The following is a 10000-nucleotide window of genomic DNA, read 5'->3' on the forward strand; positions in this document are numbered from 1 at the left end:
CAATTAGCAGATGACGGGGGGGGGGTTAGGGGAGGGAGTGCAAGGTGACAGCCACACTGTAGAAAGCCCTTGTTTTCGTCTCCCGGGTGAGCAACATGGGTGTTGGGTGAAGTCTCGGTCGTGGCTGTATTAAGACAGCAATCAACCAGCAAACCAGTGCACACCGTTTTTAGATTGCACGTGATTTGAGAGAGGAGGTTATGACTTCATATGCAACCTTTGGGTGTGTAGTCTTAACATATCTCGCGCCAAACTGGCTTCATTGACTTGCAAAATTATCTTGTAAATTAACAAACATCATATGTGTAATTAATGGCACAATTTCAAGCGGCGGTCCACAGGAAAGGGGAGGGACTTTGTCTCGCTATGACAGAGATCATGGCTTCCAGGGTGATTCAGCTCATGGCCACTTTTGATCGTTGAAAGCCAAGACACATTTTTTTCTCTATCTAGTGCAGAAATGAACAGTCAAGTCCCTGATTATTCCATTATCTGATAATAATTGATATTATAAATGTCAATGTGGACTAAACTGACATTATCCGTCCTCATGTTCTATGGATTTGCCTTCAGATCGGGGTGGTTAGTAACATTTGCCCCTGTGGAGGACACATGAGAAACACAAGAAGACTTATTTAAGCCTTGTGTAGTCCTCGGGTCAAACTGACCCGTTTCAATGTGTTTTATATCAGAAATATGGATTTCTTTCAACCAAATTGCCCAGAAATAACATGGATGATTCCATACAACGTTCTTCAGGTAAAATTAATGATTACTTTCATTTAATTTTTTGGTGTTTTATGTAATCTTGTAGAATTTCAATTTTTTTTTATGGTTTCAAACCAGTGTCCGGACTAAACTTTGACATATACCCATCTGAGATCAACTCAACACCCTCGGATCTTAACTATTAGTCAAAATAATTCATAATTTCTGCCGAATAATTTGATATAAATGAGGTTTGTTGACCATGAATTCCAAGAATAAGTGTAAAACCTGTTATTAAACCAGCTCAGGTTTTAAAAAAAAAGCGCCAAAAGCTGAAAAAAGTGACAAAAAATTCAATTTTGACCTGGAAAGGCAAGTTCATGGTCAACAGGAAGACAACACAAGGGTTAAAGTGACTACGAGCGAGGGAAGTTCTATGAGTGATGGCGAAAACAAAAAAAATGCCACAGATTCCTTTTTCCAGAAGGAATGCCTCTATTGTGGGCTTTGTTTCAGGCTTGTTTAGTATTCCACAAACATGAACTCCAAACTGTACATGCTCTCCCTTTCTGCACCAGCCTCCTCTGGCTGTGGTCCTGAGCTCGCCGCAGATGGAACACTGGGCTCTGACTAGTGTGTCACTCTGTGGTCTGGATGCGTCACATGTCCATTCCCTCTCTGCTTTTTATTCATCTCTTTTCCTTGGTCTGACCAGAGTGCAGCCGGAGGTTCACCCGGAGGCCGGGAAATACCCACAGCAAGCTCTCACTGCATGACAATACACTACGACACATCAGAACTTCAACTGTCAGCCTACCGTGAGAACCCGGACCACCTTGTAAGCAAGCTTAGGGCCAGTAAGACCCAAAATATTGACTTTTTTTCCCCTCAGAGGAAGGGAAGGAGATGATTGTGGAGCTTTGAGCTGGCAATTGTGTGTCCGTGTGTGTTATTAGCCTGTTTGAAGCATGAAATGCCTCTAGGGTGCTAAGCCCTACCCGACACCCACAACAGGTGGAGTAAGAGAGAGAGATTGAAATGGGTGAGGACAGGAAGTGCACACACAGCTGCTCTGAAGAAAGCAGGTGGAGTGCATCCATCCATCTCTCGGAGGAGTGAAAAAGAGAATAAAACTCCTCATAAACTGAGTGAGGAGGAGGAGGATTGGATAAGGATGATGTTTTTAAATCCCCAAATCAAGGCCCTGCTTTTTGTCCCATGACTCCCTGTGCAATCTGTAAACCATTGTTTATGTGGCTCTCAGTGTGTGTGTGTGTGTGTGTGTGTGTGTGTGTGTGTGTGTGTGTGTGTGTGTGTGTGTGTGTGTGTGTGTGTGCATCACTTACAGCCAGGTAGAGCATGGTAAACATTGAAAAAGAGGCATGTCCTGAGAAGAAGGATTTCCTGTGGGAGATAAAATGTATCTTCAGTCAGTTTTTTTTTTTTTTAATTTAATAAGTATTTTGGTTTCAGCTCACTCAAAGGTATCTACATCAGAGTGACATGACACTGTCATGAACGTGTCATAAACATTACAAACCGGTCATAAACGTTTACGACATAACGCTTCTTTTAGTAAGCGTCATTCGGTTTTGTCATGACAAGTTATGGTCAGGGTTATGGTCACTGTCATGTGACTCTTAACCCTCCTGTTGTCCTCGGGTCAAATTTGACCCCTTAAAAAATTTCTATATCTGAAATATGGGTTTTCTTTTTAACCCAATTAAATCAAATTTCTGCTTTTTTCACTCAAATATTAAGTATAATTCTATATAAATGAGGGTTATTGACCATGAATTCCAAAAAGTACTATAAAACTAGTGGTAGTAAGTTGGTGTTAGTGAAAACTTTAAAAAGAAATATGACATTTTTGTCCCTGAGGGAGGACAACACAAGGGTTAAGGCCATTTTATGGTTGTGCGTAGAATCGACGACGTGACCCCTACAGACCCTTCTGCTTCCACGCCGGATCCTACACCGTACCCTACGCCAGACCTTACACTGTACCCTACCCCGGACCCTAGGCCGCTCAGCCGTGGCTTGGTAGCGTTGCATTTCCCCCTGACTCATTTCCTGGTTCTCCTTCTCCATAAACAACATGAAATCCAGGAGGGGGTTAACTTTTCCTGCACTCTTTATGACTCTAGAGTCGCTACTCGCTCCAAAGCTAATCGCCATCTGTCTCTCTCCCTTCTCCCCCCCACCCCCCAACACGCCCGGCCCGACGTGCACTTACGTAGGCTAGGGCAAAAGCTCTGCGTGGCGCCTCCGCACAACCATAAACCGGCCTTTATGTAGATACCTTCAAGTTAAGTGTTGCCATTATTTTTTATATATCTGTATTTTAGTTTGGTATTAGTGTTCACACAAACCTGGCCTCCTGTACATCGCTCTCTGTGCCAGTGCAGGTATAGTTGGTGATGTATCCCAGTGAACAGTCGATGGTGGAGAAATTGGGTTTACACACGTCTAAGAAGTGGGGCCTCATACGGCCCACCGACACCTTGGCAATGTCTGTAAACGACTGGCTGACGGCACATCCAAAGAGAAACACACCCATCTGCAAGACCACACATTAATAATTAGACATAATACCAATGTAGCTGTCTATACTCATTTGACATTAGCTAAGCACCTATCTTAGTCTTACTCCGCCTGTCAGGCTTTGATAACACGGCAGATTTACAATCAAAATTCATAATCATTTCTGAAACAATTAGTCCTTGATTTAAAAACGCTGTGTCCTAATCATTTCTTTCCTGTTTCCAGATCACTCATTTTAAGGGGTTTTGCATTATGAATAAAAAGCAGTAAGATACGTAAGATTTCTTTCAACATAAACCTGTTCAGCTGCTCAGCTTAAATAGTTGGACAAGCAAGACAAAGTTGAGATTTATGCTTCATTGTTCATATTTTCAACCCTGTATGTGTCACTTGTTAAAATTCAGAGTGAAAGGGCTTTTGGGAAAATGACTGACTGAAATGTTTGGTGACTGTAACGCTGTTACAGACATCCAAGAGAGCAGGAAAAAGCTGCTAACGTTAGCTTTCGCTCTGATGTAGTAGCATCCAGGACGGGCACCCACACAGTGAAGCAATACGACCCAGTGGGTGTGCTACGCCTGTGGGTAGTAGGGTTGTTAGCCTAACATGATAACAATTGCGGCCTACATGATCGGACAAACGCACGGTTTAATCCGTTCCTTATACTTTGGCTCTTATATGTAGAAATCCCTATCCAGACTCTATATATTTCTCTTACAACATGTGGAATAATAGAAAGTCTTCCAGGCCGGACTGGTGTCGGAGTTGCATGAATGTGTCCTGATCCTTGCTTTGCTTCTTTTATTAATTTAAGCTACTGTTGATGTGTAATCCCTGCTTTGTCCTGATGCTTTCTGCAGCTACGCATGGCATACAAAAAAAGCCTATATTTCTGATGTATGTACGGTGTCTTTTTGATTGCTATGTGCATATCTTCTCCTGTGTGAATGGGTTTTTTTTGTTGCTTCTTGCTGCCATGGTCTAAATTCATCTGGCCGAAGGGCCCCGGTTGAAAATTAGCCGACTGGCTAACACTGCCGCATTTACAGCAATGTTGATTAATGTGTGTTTTTTACACTCTTCGGGGGAGGGGTTTTGCGCACAGTCCATTATGTATGCAATCATCTCGTATAATCACGTATTATGGAGAGCTGACCTGCTTGTAGAGGGCTGCAACATAGGGATTCCCGACAAAAGCCTTGGTTCCCTCATGTAGTTGGTGGATCCTGAAGCATTCGCCAATCACAATCTAAAAAGAAAGAATTGTTTTGTTGAGATAAACAGGCGACACCAATCACAGATATAAGACATATTCTAGCTATGTGAGGCTGATGAATCCTACAGTTTTACAGTGGGCTTAGATGCAAATGACTATGCAGTAAAAAGTGATAACGTTTTGAGTGTGTATCATGCAGGAAATCTAATTTAATTCCAGACGGAAGTCACAGATTGAATAGAAAAGATGTGTAAAGGACAGACAAGGAGAGACAGAATGAGCGAGATCCACAAACCAAGACAAACATAGAGAATGAGCATGGCCTGCCTTTCCCTCAGGCAGTTTTGTTGTAATGTGAGATTATTAATGAATCAGTGATATGGTGGGGCCTTTTATGAAGGATAATGAGACAGTGATGGCAGGGAAAAAGGAAAATATGAAAACAAATTACCGAGACTGGGTCTATATCTCAGTCAGACTGACCTGACTTTGATATAGAGAGGATTTATATCAGGGCAATGGTCTGTTTTAAGGATTAAGTGGAGTGAGAAACCCTGATTCCTGTGGTAATCCAGCCAGAAGGTTGTAAGTAGTGTTGGAGCACTTGGACAGACCTCATCTACACTGAGGGGGCTTACACCAGGCCAACCACCGGAGGCACGGATATGTCAATCACACCTGTACAACCTGGGGTATCTGATTGACAGGCTGGCCACTCTCCACCACTAACCACATCTCCATTTCCTTCCTTTTTCCACACAAGGCTTCACTCTTCGGCCTCCCTTCTCACCCAATCTCTCAGGAAAAATATTTGCCTGCCCATCTCTGAGCCAGCAGGCCCTCTGTGAATGCAAATAGCATTAAGACTTTAAAGCCGAGTGTTTCCCGGGCAGGTTAATAGAGAAACATAATGTGTATTTACGTGTATTGTTTTGTGTATTGTTAGGTCTGATAAACACACTTATCCTGCCTATTGGGTGGTCAGCTGACAGGCTCACGGCCAGAAGAAACAAACATGGTGGCGTATTAGTGTGTGTCTGTGCTATTGTCAATGAATTGTTTTGATCTAAGCTTAAGATTAGAACCACAGGAGGCGGATACAGGACAGAGAAGTTTATTTGGGTTGTCAGCATTTGCATTCAAACCTCAACTCCCCTTCGCTATCTCCCCGTCTCGGTTTATTGCATGTGTCTGGTTGTCTAAGTGCAGACAGGGTCTGTCATGGGTACGGCAGGCCTTTCTGATCAGAGCAGAGGGCCCAAAAAGGCGCCTGATGGGTTAATTTGGATCATCACCGAGTATGCTTATTGAACTCTAACTCACTATAGCAAACTCGGTTTCTCACATAGATATGTCTGACCAGCAAGACTGTTGGGATCTCCCTCGCAGCGAACATAAACAAGAGGCCTGACTGGAATCTGCTACCAATGCATGTATATGTGTACATATATATGTGTGTGTGTGTGTGTGTGTGTGCCTGCATGAGTGAGCGTGTGTGCGTTAAAGGAATGGGGTCGGCATGGCAGTAGACGCCACTAATGAAACACAGCTGTGCGAGACACGCCAACTTTGCCCACACGTGAAAACATGTGAGGGAACTCACTAACACAGTCTCCTGGTTCCAATAAGCAAGAGCTAAGCTGGTCCAGAGTTTTTTGTGTGTGTGTGTGTGTGTGTGTGTGTGTGTGTGTGTGTGTGTGTGTGTGTGGTGTGTGTGTGTGTGGTGTGTGTGTGTGTGTGTGTGTCCACCAAGCTAGCGAGGAGACGACTGCATAGCGACGTCTCAGTCGGGAACTTATGAGGGGGCTGTGCCAAAAAGAGTCGGGGGCTGTAAAGATCATAGCCTGACACGTGGCACTAATAATTTACATACACATAATCGCACAACATGTCAGGTTTCCACAACCACCACCCCCCCCCTCCATTCAATCTGATGGCACTACTCTGGAGCCCTTCCCTCTCCGGAGACATGGGAATGGGGACTTCATGCTGTTGGTAACTGGTGGAACGCCTCAGGCTGTCAGCGAAGCATGGGAGAGAGCGTTGACACATTCAGCCGGAGTAATGTGCGGGGCACAGAGGGCATGGAGTCAGGGTGCAGGGATACGAGTGGGGGGTCTGAGAACGGACCAGGAGCTTGTAAAAAATCGCTATGGTCATTGGCATGCATGTGTCAGCACGCACACAAATGGCGCTTTGAGGGGAGGGGCTCTCGGCACCACTGACTCGCTTAGCGAAGTGCTAAAAAACACGCTATCACAAATGGCTCGGATGACTCAAAGCTGCTACGGATGAATAAAGTGTGATGAAGAAAACATTGTAGAATGAAAGGGTAGGACATATAGAGCACATTTATAGCAAAAGGCTGGCGTGTTTTAGAAAACGCTGCATGATCAGAAAACACTCAAACTTTTTTGGATTTAGGGGCTATGTTAGTGAGAATAATCTTTTGGACTAAAGTAACAGTTGAAAAGAAGTGACTTGAAATTGAAGTCAAAGTAGCAAACAAAGGGAGGTGTGAAGGTCGACTTACAGAGAAGATGGCAATAAGAATGCCAACACCACAAAGCACGGCATCGCTAATGGTGTCTCCCTCTTTTCGGGGGAAGCGGATGGACTCGTCCGAACAGTAAAACCCGCGCTGGTACGGCTTTATGGTGCTAGTCTCAATGATCAGGAAAGGCAGGCTAGCTACAAAAGACACAAGGAAAGAGGGGGAGCAAAGAGAGAGAAAGACAGGGAGAGAAGAAAGAAAGCATAAAAGCACCAGGTCAGTGACACATAAACAGAAGAGAACAAGGGGGGGGGGGACACAAGGAGCATGCTGGCACCAGGGGATCATGGGATATGGCAGAAGTGGGTGGGACTGGGGGTGTCACGCATGGTCCGCTTAGAGCGACAGAGTGATGGATTTCCAAAATCAAATGCAAACTATGATTTTCTGACTTTTTTTTGTCACTCCTTCGCAGCCACCATCATGAACCATCAGCCATTCCCGGTTCTGCCTTCAGTGTTCCCCAAGGCCGAGGGCTCTTTGTGTGTAGGGGGGGACTTACGGACACCATGGGCAGTGTCAACCCAACAGAAGTGAGCACTGAGGAGGGGACAGTGCTCTTCTTGTAGGGGTATCTGAGGCTGGAATCACTGCAGTAGAAACCCCTCTCGTATGGACGAACAGAGGTGCGGTGCAGAACCAGGCTGGGCAGCATAGCTACACACACACACACACACACACATATGAATAGATGTTTGAACCCATGCACACACACACACACACACACACACACATACACAGTACCCAAACAGGAAAGCTTACTGCATCACTCAGCTAACTCCACTTACCTGTAAGCTGAAAAAAAATCACATTAAATCACACTTTAACAGTCCTTCACAGGTGCGTGTTTGAGTTCACGCAGACATTAATCAGGATTTTTACACATCACCCCCCCCCCCCCCCCCCCCCCCCCCCTCCCCCTCCTGCTGCTCCTGTTGACAGTGCGACACCAGGCTTTAGAGAACTGAGGTTTACTCTTCAGCATTAGGAGGCCCCCCCTCATGACAGTGCAAATAAACACTGACGTTCAGGACTAGGGGTCCATTACTGGAGACAAAAGAAACCCACCAACACGGGTACTGTGTCAATACATTGTGAAAAAAATGTGTTACGGATTGCAGGGGAAGAGAGTGCCATTCCAGGTCGAGTTTTGAAATGTCTTTTTTTTTTCTTCATAGAAACCATTTGTGTGAAGCTACCGTACGTTAGCTTAGCATAGACGCTAACAGAGAAAACACTGCTAGCCTGGTAGCAAACTCAAGGTTTTGTATGTATAAAACAAATACAATTAAACATGTTAATTACTATATGCAGATCTTATTTCCCATGGACAGAGACAGACTAGCTGTTCCCCTTGTTCTCAGTCTTTATGCTAAGCTAAGCTAAGCTAAGCTAAGCAGTAGTAGCGATAATTACCGAACAAACTCTCCAAAAGAAAGCATGTGTTTCCCAAAATGTGGACTTCACTAACAGCCTTCATGAGGATCTGGAGGAGCTTCATCCAAACTACGTCCATGACAAATGGACAAGTTGAAAGCTAGTGCTAGAAGTTGAATGCACTCATGCGCACTCACATTTTATTCTGATGAAGGGAAAATAAATACATATCTCACAGTGCTGGCGTGTAAGCTCTGGCTGGGACTTTCCTTTAGAGATGTTATTATGTGTGAATACCAAGAAAAACATAACCAAGCCCACCCAACTCTGGAACATTTCTTTTGCATGAGAGCGCGTACGACTGAAGTAACTCCTAAATAACAGTGTTCAAGGCACAAAGGCGTCCTGAAGACCCACACACAGACACACCAGCATATACATTCAACATCAGGCTGCACAGAAACTACTCCCGTGTGCGGTTCATGCGGTGAGCTCACATCACAGCCATTTTTGACATTTTGGGTCAAAGTCAGAAATCTACTCATGGACGTTCCTAATGCGGCTGAGAACTGCGGCCGTTGTCTCGCCAGTGATGGGAGAGGGAGATTACTGTTACTGGTCTGTCCTGAAAACACACACAGCAGTCACCATGAAATTCTTAAAGACCTCAAAACACACTTTCTTATGCATTCTTGTAGACTCACACTCCTGGACGTCCACACTGTGACATCTGCTTCCACTTGGAAGAGTAAAGTTTTCTTTTAGTGCGAGAAAAACACTTATACAAGCTGTCAGTGCTGGATTGTGGTGATATTTTACACATGCATGCAAATCTTCTCTGAAAATGCTGGACTCAGTATATCGTGCTAAGATTTGTAACTAAATCCAGTTTTCGTGCTCAGCACTGTAGCTTGTATGACAGTGTGGGTCGGTCTTCATTGCACAATCGCATTTCGGAGCATTGGTATAGTTTTCTTTTTAAGGCCATTCTGTGGAAACTGTCTCCTTAAGACTCCTAAAGTCACCACCAGGACATGTAATCTTCGATCAAATGGACAAATCATGTATGAAAGTGCCTTTAAAGTTTCTGCACCCTCATATAAATTGCAGAAGCATTTTAAATCAGACTACCTCCCAACAACGACACAACGTTTAAAATTAGAATAACGAACTATTTGAGCACTACATGGACGTGTGCTGTTATTGGGCGCTGCTGGGGATTATGTTGAGATGTTAAAATGTTAAATAACCAACTGTCTTTTTCTGTGTAATGTCGTCTGTTTTTTACTTTATATTTTAAATATGAAACTATTGTGCTGCTGTCTTGGCCAAGACTCCCTTGTAAAAGAGATTCTGAATCTCAATGGGATTCCACCTGGTAAAATAAAGGTTAATAAAATAAGAATAAATAAAGTGTTGTCCATTCTCATATGGCTTTTTTTTTCATTTTATCCTACCTTTTGCATTAATATGTGTGACGGGGATGGTTTTGGACCATAGGTAATTATCATTTAAAAAAATTAAGCTTCTAAAAAGTTTTTGAGGTCAAAAATGAACTTTAAAACTCAAAATATAATATGGACATTTCCTGTGCTTACACT

General features: G+C 43.8%; 1 protein-coding gene across 2 annotated transcripts in view; it reads right to left on the minus strand.

Annotated features, from left to right (window-relative positions):
* The window catches only part of plpp3 (phospholipid phosphatase 3), a 34891-nt gene that overhangs the window by 11726 nt on the left and 13165 nt on the right, over positions 1-10000 (minus strand). Inside the window, exons 2-5 of one of the 2 annotated variants that reach the window (XM_032525507.1) lie at positions 7002-7159; positions 4409-4501; positions 3081-3268; positions 2055-2112 (exon numbers count right to left, since the gene is read on the minus strand). In XM_032525507.1, coding sequence (XP_032381398.1) covers positions 2055-2112; positions 3081-3268; positions 4409-4501; positions 7002-7159 — 497 coding nt within the window. Of the gene's footprint in view, positions 1-2054; positions 2113-3080; positions 3269-4408; positions 4502-7001; positions 7160-7524; positions 7680-10000 lie in introns of both variants that reach the window. The other variant, XM_032525508.1, reaches the window with a different exon arrangement.

The sequence above is a fragment of the Etheostoma spectabile genome, chromosome 9, assembly GCF_008692095.1.
Source record: "Etheostoma spectabile isolate EspeVRDwgs_2016 chromosome 9, UIUC_Espe_1.0, whole genome shotgun sequence".
In the NCBI taxonomy this organism is placed as follows: domain Eukaryota; kingdom Metazoa; phylum Chordata; class Actinopteri; order Perciformes; family Percidae; genus Etheostoma; species Etheostoma spectabile.